This window comes from Salvia splendens, unplaced genomic scaffold (genome assembly GCF_004379255.2).
Source record: "Salvia splendens isolate huo1 unplaced genomic scaffold, SspV2 ctg359, whole genome shotgun sequence".
Taxonomy (NCBI): Eukaryota; Viridiplantae; Streptophyta; class Magnoliopsida; order Lamiales; family Lamiaceae; genus Salvia; species Salvia splendens.
The window spans coordinates 1-24,982 of record NW_024599003.1 but is presented as its reverse complement, the minus strand read 5'-3'; the positions used below and the strand labels follow the sequence as shown (position 1 = coordinate 24,982).

Below are 24,982 nucleotides of genomic sequence, written 5' to 3'. Positions count from 1 at the left end.
TAGTAATGAAACAAAGCTAAAACGACAATGTAAGTCATCTCAGAAAAGGACTGCGGAATTTAACAAATCAGTAATACAACATTTTATCCACTAAACCTAGTGCCCAGCCTCTGTTCCTTTCCGTCACTAAGTCATATTAAGCGAGAAGGAAACAGTGCCAGACTTCATACACACTAGGGGATAAGCCTGAAATTTCCAAGGTGCGCTAAAGCATCAACTTATCATATATTACTGCAATAATAGAGTTTTACCACATAAATTCCATTTCAATAGTCAAATTTGTAATAATGGAGTGCTCATTTCAGTTGGAAGAAGAAGGCAGAGTTCGGTAAGCTCGGCTTTGAGCTGGAACTAGCCGAGAAGAAGAAGGCAGAAGAAGGAAGCTCGGCTTTTTGAGGCTGGAACTAGCCGAGAAGGGAGTTCGTTGTGAGCCGAGAAGGGAGTTCGGTCTTGAGCCGAGAAGGAGTTCGGTCTTGAGCCGAGAAGGGAGTTCGGTCTTGAGCCGAGAAGGGAGTTCGGTCTTGAGCCGAGAAGAAAGAAGCAACCTAGAGAAACTAGCCGTTGGAGCAGCAGTTAGTTAGCTGAGATGTAGCGTTATTCTTCTTGTTTTCTTGATCCTTGTTGTAGTTAGTTAGTAGCAGTTGCTACTTTGATTGTAGAGCTTTAAATAGCTCATAAACCGTGTATGTAGTTAGAAGTTTTATCAATAAAGAGAGTTTCCAGTTTCTCTCCAAGATTATCATCTTCAATACTCAAAGTGTGAGTGTGTTGTTTTCTGGCTTGTGTGATCTCATACAACACAGTGAGTGTGGTGTGTGATCTTCTTGAGTGTGTGAAAGCCTTGTGTGTGGCAAATCCCAACAAGTGGCGCCGTCTGTGGGAAGGGATATTGAAGCTGATTTGCAGAGGATCAAACGGTTTCAGAGATGGCAGCAAGGCTTGATGCAGAAAAGTTCACAGGCAAGAATGATTATAGCCTGTGGAAGATGAAGATGAAGGCGGTTTTGATTCAACAAGGCTTGGCCGCAGTTCTTTGCAAAACCAGAGGAGAAAGGAAGGCTCCAGTGCTTGATGATAAAGCTCAGGCAAAGATGGAGGAGATGCAGCTCAGAGACATTCTGCAGTGATTCTGTGCCTTGGAGATAAGGTTCTTGAGGGATGTTCAAGAAGCCAAGACTGCGGTGAGAGATCTTGGACAAGTTGGATGAAGTTTACTTGGCCAAATTGGCTAACCGGTGTATCTCAAGAAGAGGCTGTATGCCTATAGTTTTTCTGGAGATAGGTCCATCATTGAGCAGCTAGAGGAGTTCAACAAGATCATTGATGACCTGGGATCTGTTGATGTCAAGATTTCAGATGAGGATAAGGCCATTCTCAATTGAATGCCTTGCCTAGCTCGTATGACCAGTTAAGTGATGCAATTATCTATGGAGAGAGATACCTATAACCTATCACCTATGCAGAAGTCTATTCAGCCTTGATGGCCAAAGAACTCCAGAAGACAGCCAACAGAGGCTCTGCAAGCTCCAATGTTCAAGCTAGCAGAGCCTTGAATGTGAAGAAGTTCAAGAAGCAGAACTTCAAGAAGAAGTTTGAGGGCCCTAAACCCTCAAGTTCTGATGCTCAGAAGGAAACCAGAGCTTGCTATTGGTGCAGAAACCTGGACATTTGAAAAAAGATTGTCATGCATGGAAGAGAAGATGGCTTCTGAGGGACACAACCAATCTGATTGTGTGGAGAGTGCTGATCCCCGCGCTCAACTTGATGAATATTAGTGACAGTGGGGTCAGTCACGGTAGGGGAATAATGACTCGGGGTGCAGCTTCCATATGTGCCAAACAAATAGCTAGTTTCATGATCTTCAAGAAGCATCGGGTACGGTTGTTCTTGGAAATAATCATACTTGTCAGATAAAGGGATAGGGAAGGTGAAGCTAAGCCTACAAGATGGCTCTGTGAAGATCCTGACTGGGGTGAGGTATATTCCAGAAGTGAAGAGGAACCTCATCTCATTGGGAATGCTGGAGCAGAGGGGTTCACTATATTAATGAGTCAAGGAAAATTGTTTGTGAAATCTGGAGATGCAGTGATGATGGAGGCTGACAGAGAGCATATTCTCTATTATTTGAAGGCTAAGGCTGTTGATGGAGAAGCAATGCTGTGTCAGATGATTCCCTAATGCTATGGCACAAGAGGCTGGGCCATCCAGCAGAAGGAAGCTTGAAAGAACTCATCAAGAAGGAAGGGCCTGATCTCTGGAGATTTCAACAAGATGGACCCCTGTGAGCAGTGTATACTTGGAAAAGCAAAGAAGGCACCCTATCCTACAGGTATTCACTCTTCTACAGCCCCTTTAGACTACATACATAGTGATCTTTGGGGGCCTTCACCGGTGTGTTCAATTGGTGGAGAAAGTATTATCTAGCTATCATTGATGACTATACAAGGAAGTTGTGGGTATATATTCTTAAGGAAAAAATCTGAAACACTCACTAAGTTCAAGATATGGTGTAAGGAGGTGGAGCTAGAGAAAGGAATGAGTGTTAAATGTTTAAGAACTGACAATGGCTTGGAATTCTTGTCTGCTGAATTTGATATATTTTGCAAAGAGAAGGGTATGAAGAGGCACCGTACTGTTCCTGGTAATCCCCAGCAAAATGGTGTTGTGGAGAGGATGAATAGGACTATCCTAGAGAGGGTGAGGTGCCTGCTTCTTGGTTCTGGTTTGCATGGCGCGGGAGGTTGTGAGATACAGCAGCAGTGTATCAGCAGCCTATCTCATCAATAAATGCCCATCTACTGCCCTGAAATCTGAAACTCCTGATTACATGTGGTATGGAGCTCATAGTGACTACTCAAAATACAAGGTGTTTGGGTGTGCAGCCTATGCTCATGCTAGGCAAAGTAAGCTTGAAGCTAGGGCTCTGAAATGTATCTTGCTGGGATATCAGAGGGGTGTTAAGGGGTATAGGCTCTGGTGTATTGAGCCTGGTAGGCAGAAGGTGGTGGTGAGTAGGGATGTGGTGTTCTTGGAGGATCAGATGCCCTACTTGAAAGATAAGCTGGACTCCAGTGACTCCAGTGAAGTTGAGAGTGATGTCTTCAAGGTGGAGCCTATGGGAGTTGGCCTAGGAGCAGGTGGAGTCACTGACTCAGAAAATGAACCTGATCCAGAGGGTGATGGTGCTCCAGCTCAAGGTAGAAGAAATGATGAGCCCACAGCAGATCCTACCAGAGAGTACCAGATTGCAAGAGATAGGGGAAGGAGAAATGCAAAGCCTCCTGAGAAATTTGCAGATATGGTCTATTATGCACTGTGTGCTGCTGAGAGTATTGATATTGCTGATCCTCTCACCTATAAAGAGGCCATGAGAAGCAAAGACAGAGAGAGATGGATAGAGGCCATGAATGAAGAAAATAGAGTCTTTACTCAAGAACAAAACCTGGATTTTGGTGGACAAATCCAAGCTGAATACAGATGGAAAGGAGAGGAAGCTGATCAGTTGCAAGTGGTTGTTTAAAAAGAAGGTAGAGACCACTGATAAAGACAGAATCAGGTTCAAAGCAAGGCTGGTGGCAAGGGATTTACACAGCAAGAAGGAGTTGACTTCAATGAGGTGTTTGCTCCGGTTGTTAAGCACACTTCTATTAGGATTTTGTTGGCTGTGGTGAATCAGCTAGATTGGGAATTGCAGCAGCTTGATGTGAAGACTGCCTTCCTAAATGGAGACCTAGAGGAGACTATCTTCATGGATCAGCCAGAGGGCTATGTGAAGAGTGGTGAAGAAAGCAAGGTGTGCTTGCTACAAAAGAGTCTTTATGGTCTTAAGCAAAGTCCTAGACAGTGGAACAAGAAGTTTGATGCACAAATGAAGAAGATTGGCTTCATTAGATCAGAGTTTGATGATTGCATCTACATCAAGAGGAAGGGCAAAACACCTATTGCCTATCTATTGCTCTATGTGGATGATATGCTACTTGCAGGACCTTCTATGACAGAAATTCAGCAAGTCAAGGAGGATTTGAAGTCTAGCTTTGAAATGAAGGATCTAGGAGAGTCAAGGAAGATCCTAGGCATACACATTCAGAGAGACAGAGGCTGCAAGAAGCTGTGGATGCTTCAAACTGACTATATTGAGAAAGTTTTGCAGAGATTCAAAATGGAAAATGCAAAAGCTGCATCAACTCCTCTGTCCCAGAGTTTTAAGCTTTCAAAGGAGCAGGCCCCTAAATCTAAGCAAGAGGCTGAGGAGATGGAGTCTATTCCTTATGCTAGTGTGGTTGGAAGTGTTATGTATACTATGATCTGTACCAGACCAGATCTGGCACATGCTATCTCAGTGACTAGCAGATACATGGCTGACCCGGGGAAGGAGCATTGGAATGCTCTTAAGTGGATATTGAGGTACATCGAAGTCAACCAGTGACTGGGGAATTGTCTTCAATGGCTGGGAAGGTGAATCTGAGGAGGTTGTGCAGGGCTATTGTGATGCAGACTATGCTGCAACCTGGACAACAGAAAGTCCAAACAGGTTATCTTTTCACCATGTTTGGAACTGTAATCAGCTGGAAATCAGGGTTGCAAAGTGTTGTTGCTCTCTCAACAACAGAATCAGAATATATAGCTCTCACTGCAGCTGTACAGGAGAGCTTTTGGATTCAGGGAGTGATTTTCGACTTTGGTTTTGACAAAAGACAATGGTGATTCATTGTGACAGCAGCTCAGCTATGTGCTTGGCTAAACATCCGGGTTTTCATGAAAGGAGCAAGCACATAGACATAAGTTGCATTTCATTAGAGATGAGATTGAGAAGGGGAGAGTGAAGGTGATTAAGATTAACACCTTGCACAATCCGGCTGACATGCTAACAAAGTCTCTAGGTAGAGACAAGTTTGATCATTGCAAGAAGTTGATCAATGTTTGTGCAAGAACTGAGATGAGCCCTCAGGTGGAGAATTGTAATAATGGGCGTGCTCATTTCAGTTGGAAGAAAGAAGGAGAGTTCGGTAAGCTCGGCTTTGAGCTGGAACTAGCCGAGAAAGAAGAAGGCAGAAGAAAGGAAGCTCGGCTTTGAGCTGGAACTAGCGAGAAGGGAGTTCGGTTGTGAGCGAGAAGGGAGTTCGGTCTTGAGCCGAGAAGGGAGTTCGGTCTTGAGCGAGAGGGAGTTGGTCTTGAGCCGAGAAGGGAGTTTCGGTCTTGAGCCGAGAAGGAAGAAGCAACCTAGAGAAACTAGCCGTTGGAGCAGCAGTTAGTTAGCTGAGATGTAGCGGTTATTCTTCTTGTTTTCTTGATCCTTGTTGTAGTTAGTTAGTAGCAGTTGCTACTTGATTGTAGAGCTTTAAATAGCTCATAAACCGTGTATGTAGTTAGAAGTTTTATCAATAAAGAGTTTTTCAGTTTCTCTCCAAGATTATCATCTTCAATACTCAAAGTGTGAGTGTGTGTGTTTCTGCATTGTGTGATCTCATACAACAGTGAGTGTGTGTGTGATCTTCTTGAGTGTGTGAAAGCCTTGTGTGTGCAAATCCCAACAAAATTCATCATTCAACTTCTACTAAAACTAGTCTATCACAAGCTACTCCCAGTTTCCTTGGCAAGAGATCTTGAATTAGAAATCACAGCCAGTAGATATTATGCACCCAAGCTTCTACATGGGCACGGCATGATTGACTACAAACACACAAAGGTCTAAGAACACCAGAATTTGAGTGCTTTCACTCTCTTCTTCTGCAACTATCACTAAAAAAAATGAGAATCAGAACACTGAAGTGTAACTTATATTATCTGGAAGTGCATATATAATACAGAAAGCAGCACCTAGGCAGATTTTTTTCATAGGTTCTAAGTTCTAACAGTGGTGTTCAGTAAGCAATATTACCATTAAGCCAACACACTGAAGGTTCTGACACAGCTTCAGCACTTTTTGCATCCTTTACTTCCTTTGTTCTCTGGGAACTAATATCAAATACAACAGCTACTTGGTCTTCATTCACTTCATAAACCTCTCCTCGTTGACCGCTAGACAAAGTCCTGAAAGATATAGTTTTTTATGAAAAATCAACCAAATCAAGTAAAATGAAGCTGCAAGCATAGAAGAAACTAGAAAGTATCAGCAAAAGGATGCATGCCAAACAGATGAGTATATGTTTATCAGTTAGCTGTTCCAGAATTTCAACAAACATTCTGTTCTACGACACAAGATAGTAGCTATTCCACACGCATTTCAACAACTTACCAACCCACCTGCCACGAATAATAGTATAAGCATTTGTTGGACCATCCAATGTTGGTATCTTCCCCAATACAATCCTGTGATGAATTGGATATGTCAATGATAAGGTGCAGATAAGTTGAAAGATTATGGTCAATGCGCTTTTCTAAGTCTCAAATGTAAATGAGGGAAATCTCAACCCCCTACCACTACCCCCTCTCTGAGAAGAACTATAAAGCTGGCAAAGATCCTCAATTCTCAGATTCCAATTCCTTACACTCAGATCCCTAGCCGCAGTGATGAATCTTGGATTCTTACGTATTTCGAAGGTCAAAGGAAATATATGCTATTGAATTAGCTGAAGCTAGCTTGAACTGAAGAGAATGGGGGGAAATAGCTCGAGCCAGAAAATACACATCATTTGGAAGAGCCTGATACGAGAACGTATGTGCTTAGATATATATGCTGTACCTCTATATCCTAAACTCAAAAGCATGACTTAAAAACTTGAGCTAGGAAAACTAAAAAGATTATTCAACTAGATTCAGATCACAACCCCACCTAGCTTTCTTAAGAAGTAGTGGTTTTTTCCTATTCCCAGCTGTATCCTTAAAAATCCTAAAAGATGCTAATGGGTTCGCAAGTCTTCTATAGAGGATTGATTAGATAGGAAATTTATTGTGCACATGTGCTAGATGGTAATTCTATTTCTTTTCTTGCCAAGTGCAGAATGGAAGAATTTCTATACTTGTTCCTTCCAATTCTTAGACACAGAAAATCTCTCCATACCAGCAAAAAAAGAATGAAAGGATTCTACAGAAAACAAGATGAACAATACAACCATTAAAACTCATACAAGAGAAAGTGGAAACAACAAAAACAATTAATATTTATATTGAATTTGCAGTAATTGATTCTACATGATGCATGATGTACCATTGTAAGAAAACAGCTTCAGTAATGAACATCGAAAATGAAAAAAAACTCAAGTAAATAGCACCATTGAAGCACACCAAGCAACAAATTCCATAAGCAATCAAGTTAGCAATATTGAAAGTTTTAACTGAAAAAGCCAAAAGCTAAGTTTAGACAAACATCATGTGAAGACAATTACCTATTGTTTGCTTCAATATTAATGGCTGGTCCAATGTACTTCACTCGATCCCCTGATGAAAGTATAATACGATGTATCACAGGAAGAATTGACAGGTTACAACAATGAAGAAAATTAAACTAAATGAAGATTGAAATGAAAAAAAACATAAAATAACACCAAATGAAGATTGTAATGAAAAAAATACCCCCCCCCCTGTCCAGGAAAAATTTGCCAACACCCACGAAAAAATTGCCACTTTACATTTATAGTAGCATGGCTCACACAACTCACATCACTCATCATCACACATTATAAAAGCCCATGACATCCACCATGTGGATGGAGGGAGTATGAAATATTTGCCGGCTACACTAAAACACAATAGTGTGCAGACTAAGAAAAAAACTATGATCCCTTCATCTATTATTCAAGTGATCAGGTCTGCTATGCATGCCCAAACTACTGTTTGTCAAAATAACAAAATGGCCTCTAAGGAACAGATGAAAAGTAAAAAGAATGAAGAATAAAGTACCAAGCTCTTAAGTCTTAACAAGAATGAGACTAAACCTGAATATGCAAGCCATATGCAATGTCAAAGAAAGACAGAATGTGGACTATAAAATTTATGCTAATTGTGCCCAAGAGATTGTGTGATCGGATTGAATCTTTAAGACACCTCCAGCAGTAACATAACTTTGTACATTTGTGCTCACAATATAATTTGGTAGCATAGCACTAAATGGTATATTACCTTTCTTTAGTTTATGACCGGCCACATTAGATGTCTCTGAAGTTTCTGGGTTTGAAGATGTCGCGGAGTTTTCAGATTCTCCAGAAACACTCTGCAATGTGAACATCGCAAACAATTAAAATATATGTCTAGGTTATAGTAACTCACATACCCCTCACGGGAATTAAAACTACAGCTACTTACTTATGCAACCTAATGTCCAACAACTTCAGCTTAATGATTTATTCAATAGCATATAGTAGAAATGGAGATGTTTCTTAATCAGGCACACCATCACTTATGTACGATAAATTTCTCTTGTTCCCCTTTTTCATTTTCCTTGTGAGCCCTAATACAACTCAAAACTTCATACATAAAAGCATTACCTTCTCAAACTCTTCGATATTGTCTGGGAGAAGCTTTCTTAAATTTTCAGCTGAGACATTTATGTCAACTTCATCATCACTTCCCTCGCCGCTGCTGGTATAATCCTCCTCGTTGCTTGCATCATTTTCATCTTCAATCTCAGATTCGGATGCGGAGTTCTCCTCGTCTGACTCACATTCATCTTCGTTGAAATCCTGAAAAATCAACCACAAGAGGGCATTGGAACAATTCCTTTGCATAGTAGGAAAATATTGTTTTAGGTTTTTTGCTGGGCTGCCTTATCTAGTAAAGAAGGAGCACACACAACAAAGATCAAAAATCAAGAATGTATGCAAATTGCAAAGGGAAATGAGTATATATCATCAGAATCAAACTCAGAAAGTATAAAGAAACTTAGGTTCACTCTTTGAATAAGATAATGCAAGATTCTTTTGAAATAAGATTGGTGGCCCAAAAAGATGGGAGGGAAATGAAATTGCAAACTTACATATGGAGATAAAATGCTGCTATCAAGGACCAATACTGGTACTTTTAAATCCCGAGCAAGTGCTCTGACCAATCTTTCCCGGTATAGCTCCGTACCTACAAACCAAATGTTAGTCTCAGTCAAAAAAGAGAGAAACAAATGTTGCAACTTGGTTGACGCATATGCATGAAAATGAGGAAACAGACTAGAGCCAACAAAAAACTCACCTGGAATGCTCTGAAGCATAATTCTCCCACTGGCAGAAGTCAAACGGCCTCCATAGGCTGTAGTCAACTTATGTTTCAGATGAGAGGCCGCGCATTCCACGAGAAGCTGTTTAGTGTGTTCACTGCAGAAAAAAATAACTTTAAGTACTACCAAGTAACTATATGCAACTAAATCAATATAGAATCAGGGACAGCACGCACTGTATATAATAAGGGAAATCATCCCATGATACTGTTATCTTTTCCCATGGAGTAATCCTTCGCAGGAACTCGTTTCTAAATCTTTCTCTTCGAGTTAGAAAAGGAGACTCCTTCCTTCTATTATCCATAGAAATTTTTTCATTTTTAAGCCACTCCATTTGATCATTCTCCCCAAGGCGGGCATGTGCATCAGAATGCCTGGAACTATTCTCTGTATTTTCCTTGGGTATTTTTTCCTTTCCACAACCCACGACATCTTTGTTAGGAACAAGCTTATCCTCACTTGCATTCCTTCCATCACCGTCGGAACTATAAAATCTTAGAGATGATTTTTCCCATCCAACATCTGGCCTCAAACTGGATCTTCTACACCATCTCTTGGATGAAATCCGTGATAATAAAGAAGAATTTAATACATGTCCCTCGACCAATCTACAGGCTCTTGCTGCAGTGCTCCGATATTGTCCGGTAGAATAATCTTGACGGCTAGAGCTACAAATATATTTGCTGCGTTGAATCACATAATTCCATTGGTTTTTATACTTTATTTTCCTTGCATACATCGGACCTTGTTTGCTGAAAGCAGTGACCTGTTTCACAAAAAGTTTACCAAGACATAAATACTTCCATTAAATTTGAATTACAGTCCCCGGTGTTTCATGAAACTACTCAAACAAATAACACAAATCCATCGTTCAATACATCCCCTCAGTGAACCTATCTATCCCAACTTCCACTGCAAAAAATATTTCTGGAATATGCTATCGCAATCTTTTCGGCTGTTAAATAATCCACCCTTTTGAACTAATTCGCTCCGGGCCTCAGCGGGCCAAGATGACTTTGATGGCCTAACATGGACCTTATTTATCTACCAAACTGCCAAATAACCCGTATAACTCATATATCTTGGTCTTATCTAGACTACCAAACAAGCACTTAGTTTGTTTAATGCCTTATAAACAATTATTAGTACTATCAATTTTCAAAGACACGGGACTATCCCGGATTACCCGGGCCAGCTCAGGCTAAGTTACCCATGTAGAACTGCAATCATATTGCAAGTATTTGTGTATGATGCCAGAATTCACCATCAGCGCGTTTCTAGCCGAATGCAACTAAAAGCAGCAATGTCATTACACAGCATACATGATTGATAAAGCTAGAACCAGTTCACATTAAATTACCAAACAAAGACATAATTAAGTAATAAGTAGCATTCTCGTCCATCTCCGAACATGGCAAATAACCATTCCCATAAAATAAAATAAAAATATTAACAAATAAAAATTAAATCTTCGATTTTTCCCCAATTGTTCTCGCTTACTACAGCTATTCAATTGCGATACGACAGCATAACGTGCCACCAATCCATAAGAGAAATATGAATACACACATATATCGAATAAGGGAAACAGTAACCTTATTAATACCTTTTCTGTATATGCTTGAGTTGGGAAAAAATACCAAGGCAGCTGAATATATGAGAAATCAATGAATTGAATGAGAAACAGAAGTGCGGGCACCTGCTAATGGGGGAGGCGATATAGAAGGTGAGTGCAAATGCTTGTTTTACAATTGTTTTTTTTTCTTTTTCAAATACAAGAATTGGGCGATAAGATGTTGGTCTCTTCAGCTATTACAATAAGGGTTTTTAGGTCGCAGCGCGGAGTTGTGACTCCTTGAGGTCACGGGTTCAAACCCGCCGCTCGCTGTAAGACTTTCGGCCTTAATCCGCAAGTCCGGTCGAGCATGATTAAAAAATAAGGGTTTCATTCAGTTCACTATTATTGCATATCTTATTTAATTTTAGTCTATTACAAAATCTCATTTTATTTATTTATGGCCGTTTTTAGTCATCGGTAAATTAGAGATGTGAAGTATCATACGACGTTGTCAGTGATTATTTGTATTAACATGTACTCCTAGTTGTTAATCTAGACTTTTTTTTTCCTTTACCTCGTTTCTAAATTGTGTTGTTTTTGTTGCTTTATAGAATTACGTTTCTAAATTGTGTTTGTTTTTGTTGCTTTCTAGAATTACATGCACACGAGGTGAATGAACGTAACTATAACACAGATAAATGTTATGAGGATTGGGGCAAAACTGCACAATCAGTAAAGCTCGGTGATTGATTGCAGCTCGGTGTTAGCCGAGCTTAATCATGCTCGGCAAGGACTGATATGCTGTTCGGTGATTAGCCGAACTTGCTGGTGCTCGGCATTAGCCGAACTTAGTCGAGTTCGGTGTTGACCGTTGTTATTAACTGATGCATAGACAAACGTGAGCCGTCGGATGCGATTAGTTAGTTAGCTTAAATGACAGCCGTTGGATTTGTTTTGGTTGTTAGATTAGTGTTAGTCAAATAGAGTGCATAACCGAGCTGTGCGAGGAGAGTGAGAGAAAAAGATTTTTCATCCAATCAGTTTGTAATCTTCCACAGAAATTGAATAAAAGATTCCTCATCGTTTTCTCATTGAGATCTTGGTTTTCCTTCGTTAAACTCATTTCAATCAAATTGTGTGTGTTGTCGATCTTGCTATTCGTTCTATTGTTGATCTTGACTGTGTTCGAGATTTGATCGCGTTACATCAGAGTTCACAAATTGGCGCCGTCTGTGGGAACGGAAGAAGACGACACATTCGACAATGTCTACTGCGAAATTTGATGTTGAGCGTTTTACTGGCGAAAATGATTTTGGCCTTTGGAGATTGAAGATGAGAGCTGTTTTGATGCAGCAAGGGGTCTGGGATTATGTGAAATCCAAGACGGATAAGAAGGGAACGCAGGAGGCTGATGCGGCGAAAGCACAAGAAATGGAATACAAGGCTTATAGCTCCATCGTCTTGTGCCTGAGTGACAGGGTACTCAGGGAAGTCCAAAAGGAGGATGATGCCGCAGGGGTGTGGGAGAAATTGGAGAAGATTTATATGGAGAAGTCGATTTCGAACAGATTACACCTTAAGCAAAGGCTGTTCAATTTCAGATTCTCTGACTCCAAGAATCTTGGGGGTCAACTTGAAGAATTCAGAAAGTGTATAGACGATCTTGAAAGTGTGGATGATGCCATGAAGGATGAGGACAAGGCTTTGATGTTATTGAATGCTCTGCCTCCAAGCTTTGAGCAGTTTAAGGACTCAATACTACTGGGGAGAGATTCGAAGGTAACTTTGGAAGAGGTATTCTCTGCTTTAAAATTGAAGGGAACGCAGAAATCAAACGATAAACCTATTGATCAGGCTGCTGAGAGTCTGAGTGTTAGGGTAGCATCAAAGAAGCCTTTTAAATTCAAGAAACCCTCATCTCAGAAATGGAAGCCTCCAACCACAAAGGGTGCAGATCAGAAAGAGACCAGGAGCTGTTTCTGGTGTAAGAAACCAGGCCATATCAAACAAAACTGTTTTGCTTGGAAAAAGAAGCAAGCTGAGAATGACAGAGAGGAGGGTACAGCTGCTATCACTGAAGAAATTGAAGAAGCAAGAGCCCTAAATGTGGTTAAAAGCAGCCCAATTTCCAAGGTATGGATCATGGACTCTGGGTGCAGTTTCCATATGTCATCAAATATTGAATGGTTCTGGAATATGAGAGAGTCAGATGGCTCGGTTTTACTAGGAGATGATCATGTATGCGAAGTCAAGGGTGTGGGGGATATATGTTTGAGATTGGATGATGGATGTTTAAGAACACTAACAGATGTTAGATATATTCCATCTATCAAGAGAAACCTGATCTCCTTGGGCCTTCTTGAAAGGAAAGGCTATAGGTTGACTCTATATGGTGGAGAGATGCTTGTGACAAAGAATGGCCAGATGATTATGAAAGCTATCAGAAACAATGTTCTTTACTACCTGAAGGCTGAAGCAATTAATGGATCAGTTCACTCAACTCAAGAATCCATCAATTGGCATGCAAGGCTAGGCCACATTGGAGAAACTGGAATAAGACAGCTTTTAAAACAAGGTGTGATTAAGATGCCTAAGTCTGAGACACCAGTGGATATAGGATCATGTGAAGAGTGCATCCTAGGCAAAAGTAAAAAGCAGCCATATGGAGAGGGAAAACATATATCAAAGGAGCCTCTCCAATATGTTCACAGTGACATTTGGGGCCCTGCACCAATAAACAGCATTGGAGGAGGTAGATATTTTCTATCATTTGTTGATGACTTCTCAAGAAAGATATGGATAGTGATTATGAAAGAAAAATCAGAAACTTTTCAGAAATTTCAGCAATGGTGCACAGAGGTTGAACTGGAAAAGGAAAGGCCACTGAAATGCCTAAGAACTGACAATGGTTTAGAGTTCTTGTCCCATGAATTTGATGAGTTCTGCAAAAACAAAGGGATTAAGAGGCATAGAACAGTCCCTCACAACCCACAACAAAATGGAGTTGCTGAGAGGGCAAATAGAACTATCCTAGAGAAGGTAAGGTGTATGCTGATAGCTTCTGGTATGTCAAAGCCATTTTGGGCAGAAGCAGCTTCAACTGCCGTTGTTTTGATCAACAAGTCTCCATCAGCTGCTATAGAGAGTGAAACCCGGATAGCAGATGGTATGGCAGTGCTGGGGATTACTCAAGGCTAAGGCCATTCGGGTGTAGAGCTTATGCTCATATAAAGCAGGACAAATTGGAGCCTAGGGCTCTCAGATGTGTCATGATCGGTTATCAGAAGGGAGTCAGGGGCTATAGGTTATGGTGTTGTGAGGAAGGGAACAAGAAAGTGGTGGTTAGTAGAGATGTAATCTTCAAAGAATCTGAAATGCCTTTCCTCAACAGAGATACTCAGAGAACTCATTTTGAGGTGGAGAACCTGAGAAAACCTACAGATGCAACTCAGACTCATCCAAGTCCTACATGTGAAGCCACTGGTGGTGGAACTACTGAAAGCCAAACTGAAGTCAGAACTCCGGAAAGAGTAATTGCAAGAGACAGAGCAAGAAGGAATATCAAGCTCCCTACCAGATTTAATGATTATGATATGATGCATTATGCTCTAGCAGTGGCTGAGGAGATGGATTATCATGAACCTTCCACCTATAAAGAAGCATTGAGGAGTCCAGAAAAGGATCAATGGTTGCTGGCTATGCAGGAAGAAATTGATAGCTTGTACAAAAATCACACATGGATATTGGTATTGAGACCTACTGACCAGAAAACAGTGGGTTGTAAGTGGATTTACAAGAAGAAAGTTGAAGCTTTCAACGACAACCAAATCAGATTCAAAGCTAGATTGGTGGCTAAGGGATTCACACAGAAAGAAGGGGTGGACTACAATGAGATTTTTTCACCTGTGGTTAAGCACAGTTCCATCAGAATTTTGCTGGCAATTGTTGCACAAAGAGATTGGGAATTAGAGCAACTTGATGTTAAAACAGCCTTTCTTCATGGAGAGCTTGAAGAAAAGATCTACATGGAACAACCACCTGGCTTTGTTCAACCAGGGGATGAGGGAAAGGTCTGTCTACTGAAGAGAAGCTTATATGGGCTGAAACAAAGTTCAAGGCAGTGGTATCTTAGATTTAATGAGTTCATGCAGAAGATTGAGTTTGAGAAATCTTTGTATGATCACTGTGTATTCATCAAGAGAAGAGATGGAGTTGCTGTGGCATATCTACTATTGTATGTAGATGATATGTTGATTTCTGCTAAGCATAAGGAAGAGGTGGAGCTAGTAAAATCTGATCTGAAATCTGAGTTTGAAATGAAAGATCTTGGCAATGCTAAGAAGATTCTTGGGATGGAAATTATCAGAGATAGACATCACAAGAAGATATGGCTGACTCAGAGGGATTATATCAGTAATGTGATCAAGAAATTTCAGATGGATCAAAGTAAACCAGTGAGCATACCACTGAGTTCTCAGTTCAAACTCAGTATGAATCAAAGCCCCAAAGATGATGATCAAAGAAGAGAAATGGACAAGATCCCATATGCGAACATAGTGGGAAGCATCATGTACACCATGGTGTGTACAAGGCCAGATATCAGCCAAGCAATAAGTGTTGTAAGCAGGTACATGGCTGATCCAGGTCTGGAACACTGGCATGCTTTGAAGTGGATGTTGAGGTACCTCAGTGGTACTCATGATTATGGAATTCTATTTGATGGAAGTAAGAAGGTTGAAAAGCAGCCTCTATTGGGATATTGTGATTCTGATTTTGCAACTAACATTGACACAAGGAAGTCCCAATCCGGCTATGTATTCTGCATGTATGGTGCTGCAGTGAGTTGGAAATCCAGTTTGCAATCTGTAGTGGCACTCTCAACGACAGAAGCTGAGTACATTTCCATGGCTGAGGCTGTGAAGGAGAGCATGTGGCTGAAAGGAATCTGCTCTGACTTTGGAGTTGATCAAGAAGCTGTGACATTGCTGTGTGACTCAAATAGTGTCATATGTTTATCGAAGCACCAGACATTCCATGAGAGGAGTAAGCATGTGGATGTCAAACTACATTTTGTGAGGGATGAAGCTGAAAAGGGCTCGGTGAAGATTGAAAAGGTGGCTACTGAGCACAATGCTGCTGATATGCTAACAAAGGTGTTACCCGGACTTAAGTTGAAGTATTGCATGGATTTGGTGAATCTGATTCAGCTGGAGTGATTGTGGAAGATGGATATGCTATGTGGATTGTCCAGTTGTGTCCCAAGGTGGAGATTTGTTATGAGGATTGGGGCAAAACTGCACAATCAGTAAAGCTCGGTGATTGATTGCAGCTCGGTGTTAGCCGAGCTTAATCATGCTCGGCAGGGACTGATATGCTGTTCGGTGATTAGCCGAACTTGCTGGTGCTCGGCATTAGCCGAACTTAGTCGAGTTCGGTGTTGACCGTTGTTATTAACTGATGCATAGACAAACGTGAGCCGTCGGATGCGATTAGTTAGTTAGCTTAAATGACAGCCGTTGGATTTGTTTTGGTTGTTAGATTAGTGTTAGTCAAATAGAGTGCATAACCGAGCTGTGCGATGAGAGTGAGAGAAAAAGATTTTTCATCCAATCAGTTTGTAATCTTCCACAGAAATTGAATAAAAGATTCCTCATCGTTTTCTCATTGAGATCTTGGTTTTCCTTCGTTAAACTCATTTCAATCAAATTGTGTGTGTTGTCGATCTTGCTATTCGTTCTATTGTTGATCTTGACTGTGTTCGAGATTTGATTGCGTTACATCAGAGTTCACAATAAATATGACTGAGTGCATAAATCGGTTAATTCAACAACTCCATCAGCAGTTGAAGCTCATGTAGCAGCGCATAGCCGGTCAAATAATTGAACGTCCGTGAGCGGAGGAAAGTTGATCCGAAATTTATTCGCTCATGGGGCCATCCCACGACCACCAGTTTGGCACGACGAGCTGGTGTTCATCGAGCCGTTCGAATAGCATTCGTTTGAGCATATGAGTAACCGAACAAACATTTATCTAAACTTTTAGCTATATGTAACACAGTGAGACACAATGAGGTTCCTGATGTTCCCATCGATTGAGTTAAAGCTCTTCTCATTTTCTCTAGTTGGTTGATGCAAAGCATATTTCCTATACTTTTCCCCCTTATACTATACATTTATATGTAAATTATAACTCACAAAATCGTGTTTTTATTGAAGTTTAGGATGTTAAAGCTGGAAGTTCGCCGGATGTGCACGCTTGAGGATTCCAGAACTAACACCCGGTCGGGTGTTTTAGCTCCAACAAAACACCCGGTCGGGTGAAATTTGGAAAGCATTCGGAGTCCAGAAACTTCGCCCGGTCGGGCGATTTTATGTTACAAAACGCCTGGTCGGGTGATTTCAGGAAAGCATGAGGAGTCCAGAGACAACACCCGGTAGGGTGATTTTCCATTTCTAAAACACCCGGTCGGGTGAAATTCGTACGAGAACCCAGATGCAATTCGCCCAGTCGGGCGATTGTCATTATGATTTCGCCCGGTCGGGCGTTTGGAACTCCAAGTGCAAAATGGCAGTTACTGGAGCAGTTCGGCTGGAAAAAGAAGAAAAGAGGGGAGACGGTTTAGAAGAGGGGGAGTTTTTTTGGAGGACGAAAATTGGGAGAGAAAGGTGGGATTTTGAGAATAAAATTTGAGAAAAGAAGGAGACGCAACTGGAGAACGGGGATTGTCACCAAATTCAGATTTCACCAAGCAATTCATCTTCTCCGAATTCGTTCCATGGTTTCAAGGATTTTCACCTCCATTATCATGTTCTTAGTTTGATCATGTTAGGCTAAGAATATTGTGTTGCTCCAAACATGTTGTGAGACAAATAAGATTTCGTGATTTATCCGATGTTCGTTTCTATTTCATGATTGTTTTTGCTACTTGTACATTGAATGAAATTATCCCTCAAGGTGCATCTTTTGTGATAGTTCTACTTTCTTATTTTGATGCCTCCTTAGCTTGAAATAAGATGGACCAAAGTAGTATCGAACTATCAATTGGAGTCGTTTAGATGACAAATTGATAATGGATGTTGGGCATAATTGAAACTGATCTATGAATCTAGCGCTTTCGTAGGATTTTTAGAATTGTGGAACTTGGTTTTAAGAATATGTGTTTAGCTATTCTTTAACCATTGGTGTTTAGCATGTTTAGTGCCTACGCTTTAGTTTGCTCTTAATTGTCTCGTTTGTTATGAGATAGAATCGAATTTATAAGATATATCCTTTTGTTGTCTACAATTGTTTGGAGTAACAATCTCTTCTCTTCATTCGTTTTACTCGTTTTAGTTCTTTTGTTTGTTTTTGCATAATTTTGAAATCAATGTCTTCAAATCAAAATCTTCTTTAGTATGTGTTTTGTTTGTTTTAAAGTTAAATAATCTTACCTTCCCTGTGGATCGACACTCCTTTAGTACACACGAAGCTGTAATCTTGCAGTGAAGTGGTAATATTTGGGTAAATTAATTGAACTTGAGTGCTAAACTATCTTGTTTTAATAGACCTAAAATTACACATCATTGGTCTATCTAAAGATTGGCACGAGGGAGTGGAGTCGGATTAGTTCAAATTGGATATTCGGTTTTCAGTTATTTTGCTCACATACATACATCTTTACTCATTTTCATGGCCGTACTTGACTCGGAATTGCATGCACCATGCTAGTAAAGAAGATTAACCCTAAATACGATGAAGGTGTACATTTATTGTACTCATACTTTATAGTTCGATACAATTTTTAGTGGTATACATGACTGAAAATTATGGGCTGCGCAATAAGGAGCTCTTTCCAACTAATTGTTCCACGATACTATGTATGATTTTGTTCTTGGAGATCATGTTTACGCGAGGAACTTTTTATTTTTGGTTGCGATTTTTTTTATAGACGCCCTAAAATAGAAAAATTAGACTATTTTTCATGAATGAAGCGATTATTATCTATCAAAATAAAGACATTTCATCCGATTCGAGACATATTAATAATATTATTTAATTTTTTGTTCATTTAAATAATTAGACTTTTGAATGAAGCTATATACATTTCCAGAACCAAAGACCAAATCCAGAACACGCTTTATACACTTCCAAGTTCCACCTTCTCTCTATCTCCTCAAGTTGAAAAACCCATGAGCTGCCGCTAAAACCTCACAGTGCGGAAAACTCACACACTCACTTTCTCTCTCCACCTCCCACTTTCCTCTCCACAGATTGTCGATTTGCAGTGAACCCATACCCCTTTCATCTGCGCCGGAAAAATTATACAACAAGTCAGATGATCAGGAATCGACAATGAATACTAAAGTAACCTCCAGAGACATTCAGGAGATCATCACCAAACTCACCTCCGACAAGGCCAAACCTCGAGATGTAAATTTTTATGCATAACCACTTCCATTATGTGCCAATTTTGCGCCATCTTTATCCTGAGGAATTAACTTCCAAAACGCAGCAGCTTATTTCAGTGGAAAATAGCGTATAACTGCTCCAAATGATTAATTCATCACGATTTACATTTTATTTACTTCAATAGTCAGAATGAAGTATGTATTTAGTAGTAGAGCTCAATTGCCGACGGGATATTAGGAAATCGTATGAACCTGATTGATTATTTGTGCAGTTGTGCTACTGTAGCAGTGGTGGAAATAAATGTTTTGGCTCACCTGCTGCAGTTTCATGTTGTTTACTACTTGTACTATTGCATGGAGGATTTAGATAATATCTGAGATGAGCTTCTAGTGCTGGACGATAACTTGTAGTTCTTCGATTGATGTTTACAAGTTTACTAACCTTACAATTATTACTCATGCATTCGTAATTCCTTTTCCTTGCATTAACAGATACTTAATTTGTATTTTAGGAAGGGATAAAATTGTTGAATACATGGCTAGGGGGCGAGAGGTCTATTGGATTTTGTAGATTTTTGTCCGATAGATCTTCGATGCTTGAACCTAATGAAATTCCACACTGTAAGTATATACTGACGTTAATTCGTATGCTATTAGTTACTGAGTTAATTCTTATGCTATTAGTCGCTGAGGCAACATTTTAAGTGCAATATTTGATTCTCATGTAGCTGAAAGCTGGCCATTTCTAGTCAAAATTTTAATACAATGTTTGTCACTGGAGATCTCCTCAAGCAAGAAGAGGTTGCCGAAGCTGAATTTTGCAAAGACTCTTAGGATTGTCGTGCAACGAGCTGAAGATGATAGATTTTCTGGTTAGTCTCTGAAGATTTTGGTGAGGTTAAACTGCATGGCTGCATTTAGTAAACTAAACGATTAATTTACTTCTCTTGGTGCTTTCATCATTTTTGTTTTTGTTTTCAGGCCTTAAATAAGTGTCAACTAACTTGTTTAATTTCTTCTAATTGATATACTCCCACCGTCCCACAAGAATATGCATTTTTGGTTGGGCACAAGTTTTAATGCACAATTGATAAAGTAAGAGAGAAGTAGAAAGAAAACATAAAGTATTGTTAGTGGAGAATGGGTCCCACCTCATTAGTGAGAAAAGAGTTTCCAAATTTAGAAAGTGCATATTATTGAGGGACGGAGGGAGGATTTCTGTTTTTCATCCCATGTTCACCCCCGAAACACTGTAGCTATGGGGAATCATGAAAGGGTCACCTTCAATATGGTTATCAAGTTGTATATTTGTTTGTGCCCACTAAGTATCCACATGTTTTCTTGCCCTCTCTATTTGCAGGAAAGAATTTTCCGCTCTTACCTGTGGCTAGGGTACTTTTCAACCACGTGTGGGATGTCCTTAAAGATGTTCCAAGCTTTCAATCTGAATATAGTGTTATCCTTCGTCATCTTTTGGCAGTCACGGAATACAGATTTCACATTCGGAAACGAGTATATTCTAGTGAGTACTTTTCTGATTTAGATTGTCACCGTGTCTGTTAGAAACTTGAGCTTCTTACCGGAATGTTTATTTGCTTAAATGAATAGATCTCGTACTTATATACATGGAAAAGGTGGAAGCAAGCCTGAGCAATGAAAACATCGGGCAATTAAACCCTAAGGAGGAAGTTTTCCGCTTCACCTTGACACTTCAATCACTTCTTGAAAACCCACCCGGAGATATTCCCGACGAGCTGCGAGAAGATATGGTTAAAGGTTTTGTTGGAATTTTTCTCATGTAAGGTTAGATATTCTTGACTTTGTTTGATTGGCTGTCTTAATCTTCTCACTTGTAGTCTTTTAACAAATGATGGAATAAGTTATATTCATGACATGCTAATTCACCTCTCATTGCCAGGGAAGAAGGAAAAATCTCAAGAAAACTCATTGAGTGCCTCAATATGTATCTGTTAAAGGATGGACCTAATTTGGGTTGTAAATCCCTTGAAATTCATGAAGCTGTACAACAATATGTGTTCCGCTGCTGGTTTGCGACTCATGATCGGAGTCTTAAGGTACCTCTCTCTGCATTGCAATTCATGGTTTTGTAATATTTAATTAGATTTTTCGCTGTTCTTCTAAGTTTATTGCTTCTGGTTTTGTAGGATGTACTTGTTTGCTATGGGAAGCTGCAAATAAGTTTAACTAGGGGAGTGGTTGATGGGGCTGCTTTACTTGAACAACTTCTTGATATTGTTAGCAGGGAGCTGGACCAAATGAGCACTTCTGGAGCCAGTATCACCAGGTTAGAATTGTTCTATATGGTATTTGATGCTAGCCCATATGTGTTATATTTTCTAACGAGTGGGTGATGAATTCAGGAGTGATACAACTAAGGATGAAAAATGTGGACTCCTAACAAACTCACAGCACAACCTGGTGGAGCTTGCTGCCCTTGTCTTTTGCCGGGTACACTCAGTAGACTCTTATTTTGTTGTGCCCTCTCAAACTCATTTCTCTGAGACCCTCTTTGGTACATGATGTGGCTGTGTCCTAAACACAATATTGAGACTTATCTTGTTTGTTGAGGACTGATGAGTGAGTGCACTGGGCTTCTGCTGGCTAGTGTGTATAACTAGGTTAGGTTTTGTTTATTCATCCGAACCTCTCTCTTAATCACAGTTATACCAAGCAATACTATATAGAAGATGTTCTGGGTAATTAGTATCTGTATTCAAGAACTGAATTTTGCTCATTTGCTGAGGAACTTGAGCTAAAACATTTGGAGATATCTGGACAATCAATGCTTTTACTTCTACCTTTCCAGGCTTGCACTCATGCATCAAAAACATCAAATGCTGAAAAACGAGGCAGGAGGGAGCATGTCGTGGTCCAGATAAAAGAGAGGCTCGTTGAGGGGAAATGGTCATGGTATGTGTAAATAGATTGAAGCATTTGTTCAGGAACTACATATCAAACATATCAACGCCTATTAGCTGGGAATAATGTGATCTGAATTTGCACTCTGTTTCTTAATTGATTAACATTATGTTTCTGAAATCTCATTCTAAAATTTTTGAATATCGGGTAAGAAATTTCTTGTCACACACACAAAGTAAAATCAGAATTTAAATGGAGGTGAAGACGGGTAGTACTTAAAGGTAAGTGGAGCGATGAAAACAATGACAATTTCGTTGGTTCTTTCCATTTCCGTGGAACCTTTTTCAACAAATTTAAAATCTCAAAGAGGGCAAATCTTAATCATAAATATTCCCGAGAAAAAAGAATAATAATGACAAAATGAGATCGTGAATAGCATTGAATCAAGGATATAGTACTCAACAATAAGTAGAGCAGTGGAACCACTGATAATTTCATTGTTTGTTTCCATTTTTTGCATAATTTCCATTTTGTTCATTAGATTATCATGAGTGTGAGCCAATGAGGTTTGTTAAAGGAATTGAATCTAGGATTTGTGGGTCTTCTCTCCTGTAATTCCTTTTAAAGAGAGTTTTTCCTACTGTTAATATCATTTTTCCCTTTGTCGAACTGATCTTGAAAGCATTTCTGCCAATCTCACTTCAATTATTCTCTCATGGCTTTCGCTGCTATGAAAATTGCCTCCTTGTGATGTTCTTCAAAGAAGATGCTTGTATATGTACATTTGACCTGATTGGCTCTGTCAAAAGAAACAAACAAATGAATTACACATACTTATTGACAATCTTGGATCATATTTTTTTTCCCTTGCAACAGGCATGCTGCATTCTGTTGTCTTATTTACAAATATTCAGCTCGTGTAAAGAGAAGTCTTTTCACTTATTGGTTTGGAAGCATATCTGCGAACTTTGAGAGGTAGAATTTTTGTTGGATTTTTGATACAGGTGTCTACATGTTCCTTCGCTTTTGCTGTATGAGACTCCCCTACTTTGTTTTTTTTTTGCAGAATTATTAACAATGTTAGTTTTGAGCATTCACATGACGGTCTTTTATGGACTTTGAGGTAAGATGCTTTCGACCAATAGTTTCACCTCCATTCAAATTCTAGTCAAACTATTGTTTTGATTTATGAAATTTTCTAATGTCTTTAATGCTGTTTTCTTCAATCTCTAAAACCTATTTAATTGCATTTGAAGGAGCTTGCTAAAACTTTCCTCCTTGCTACATTTCGCTGCTCCAAACATGGAATATTCACCAAAGGCTTCTTGTCCTGCCAAGAATGAGGTAGACTAAACTATCTGATTGAACTTTAACGAATTTTCAATTTTCTGGGGTGTTTTTTTGTGGTATACTTTACTGCTTATGAAAGTGTGGACAGTACACATGTTGAAGTCAGGTACCTGGTTGCTTATCAAGTTAGATTATTTGAGAAATGAAGCTATAGCTTATTTGACTTATTAATTGTCGCATTGTTACAGTGCTCTTGTCATTTCGGGAATTGGTGTAGGCATGAGAAAAAATGACTAATTCTCTTCATGTATTAACCTCTATTATTTTCTTATTTTCATTTATTATCACTTATTGGTAGCTTATTCTGTAATTGAACGGTGTTTTTAAATACACTTGTGCAATTTTTGAAAAGCATTGTTTTACTGCAGTGATTTGGGTTGGCTCTTTAACCCTTTTGAATTATGTTGCAGGTTGAGAAAGACTGGAATGTGATATGGAGTTCTCTCATTCGGAGTTTGCCTGCATTTGTAAATGTCGTCTTAATTGTAAGTACCTGGACATGTAAATTTGAGTAATGTGCTTAGTTTGATTGCTTTGCTTATTTTTGGCAATATCACCTGGATGTCTTTGACTCTTTCCAGTGACTACTCTTTCTTTCTTAATGATTTACTTCTAAAGTTGGTGAGGAAAATATAATGAACTGCCTCCTGTAAACCAGAAACTTATTTCATCCTCATGTTTGACATGTATATCCTAGACACTAGTCAACGTAAAATCTCTTTATTTCTTTAGATTTCCCATATGTCTTTCTTTGTTGACTCCAACATCTAGTTAGCAATGCTGAAAGTTGCATAATGACAACATTGAGAGTCCACTTCCTCTACATATTAATCACCTGTCAGTTGTCAATTTAATTTATTAGGCCAAGATTGGTCTTTGTGGCCATGGTGATTCTTTTTTATGCAAGATTGGTCTTTGACGGCCTTGGTGATTCTTTTTGCACGTAATATGCAGGTTGATGCTGCTTTGATGCTCCTTTGCAACATTATGTTGAGTGTAAGACCTCGATGACTGATTCTTCGAGTACTTTTTACCTGGATCATAGTACTTTTTTGTGCTATTGATGGTTTATAGTCTAATCTCTTAATTTCATTCTCAACAGCCATGTTTTCTTTTCCGTTTAACAGGATACAAAAGATTCATATATTGTTACTCCGGAGATATGGGACCTTCGTTTCTTTAAACGCTCACCTTCCTTGTGAGTTATTAACCTTTAAGAGTTGGCATATTTATCTTGCATCTCATCATATTTGTTGTTTCACATGGTGCTAATTGTTGAAGGTGGAAGATTGTTTGTTGATTCTGCAAACTTTCATCTCTTAAGTTGTTAATGATTTTCTTAATATTAATTGTTTATATGTATAGCTCGTATATATTAATAAGCCAATTTGCATGGATTAGAATGTCTGACAGATATCCTGATTCATCCCTTGAACTAAATATTATTTCTGGATCTAATTTTGATATGTATCAGGTCTGTTTTATTATTCATCTCATGCTACTTCTCCAGCAAAGGTATTCAAGTAAGATTCTCTGGCCTGTCCTATTTGTTTTTTAATATATGTCCCTTAAAATATGTTTTCATTCTTGCTCATATTACGTTCCATCTGTTTTTATATAAAAGACAAAGCAGTAATGCATTGTATGAGCTGAAAAACTTTGTTT

At 39.3% G+C, this 24,982-nt stretch overlaps 3 protein-coding genes across 3 annotated transcripts; 2 read left to right on the top strand and 1 right to left on the bottom strand.

Moving 5' to 3' along the window:
- Positions 1-5,861: 5,861 nt before the first annotated feature.
- On the bottom strand, positions 5,862-10,959 carry LOC121789862. The gene is made up of 9 exons (XM_042188203.1): positions 10,749-10,959; positions 9,319-9,908; positions 9,118-9,239; positions 8,912-9,006; positions 8,424-8,618; positions 8,059-8,149; positions 7,326-7,377; positions 6,244-6,309; positions 5,862-6,030 (listed from the first exon to the last, which is right to left on the bottom strand). The coding sequence occupies exons 2-9, from the start codon at positions 9,879-9,881 to the stop codon at positions 5,862-5,864; spliced, it is 1,353 nt and encodes a 450-aa protein (XP_042044137.1). The 5' UTR covers positions 9,882-9,908; positions 10,749-10,959.
- A 7,881-nt stretch (positions 10,960-18,840) lies between these two features.
- Positions 18,841-20,889, top strand: LOC121789861 (serine/threonine-protein kinase ATM-like). Its single transcript, XM_042188202.1, has 5 exons — positions 18,841-19,109; positions 19,600-19,708; positions 19,816-19,959; positions 20,448-20,609; positions 20,696-20,889. Exons 1-5 carry the CDS (start codon positions 19,032-19,034, stop codon positions 20,887-20,889), a joined length of 687 nt encoding a protein of 228 aa, XP_042044136.1. The 5' UTR covers positions 18,841-19,031.
- Positions 20,890-20,999: 110 nt separating this feature from the next.
- LOC121789863 (serine/threonine-protein kinase ATM-like) lies at positions 21,000-24,840 on the top strand (the record flags this gene model as incomplete). The annotated part of the gene is made up of 11 exons (XM_042188204.1): positions 21,000-21,162; positions 21,253-21,392; positions 21,469-21,556; positions 21,915-22,018; positions 22,844-22,942; positions 23,034-23,090; positions 23,224-23,311; positions 23,728-23,802; positions 24,272-24,313; positions 24,445-24,515; positions 24,792-24,840. Coding segments are annotated over exons 1-11 (927 nt in total), but the record flags the coding sequence as incomplete, so codon positions are not given.
- Between the last annotated feature and the right edge of the window lie 142 nt (positions 24,841-24,982).

What these genes read in the sequence shown, in the direction of transcription:
- LOC121789862 (XM_042188203.1), bottom strand. Translation starts at nt 9,881, where the DNA reads ATGTATGCAAGGAAAATAAAGTATAAAAACCAATGGAATTATGTGATT. An exon ending in GCAGCATTTTATCTCCATAT is followed by an intron (nt 8,619 to 8,911) that starts GTAAGTTTGCAA and finishes TTGATTTTTCAG; the next exon opens with GATTTCAACGAAGATGAATG. An exon ending in TATACTATTATTCGTGGCAG is followed by an intron (nt 6,031 to 6,243) that starts GTGGGTTGGTAA and finishes TATATCTTTCAG; the next exon opens with GACTTTGTCTAGCGGTCAAC.
- LOC121789861 (XM_042188202.1), top strand. Translation starts at nt 19,032, where the DNA reads ATGAATACTAAAGTAACCTCCAGAGACATTCAGGAGATCATCACCAAA. An exon ending in ACAAGGCCAAACCTCGAGAT is followed by an intron (nt 19,110 to 19,599) that starts GTAAATTTTTAT and finishes TTTGTATTTTAG; the next exon opens with GAAGGGATAAAATTGTTGAA. An exon ending in ACCTAATGAAATTCCACACT is followed by an intron (nt 19,709 to 19,815) that starts GTAAGTATATAC and finishes ATTCTCATGTAG; the next exon opens with CTGAAAGCTGGCCATTTCTA.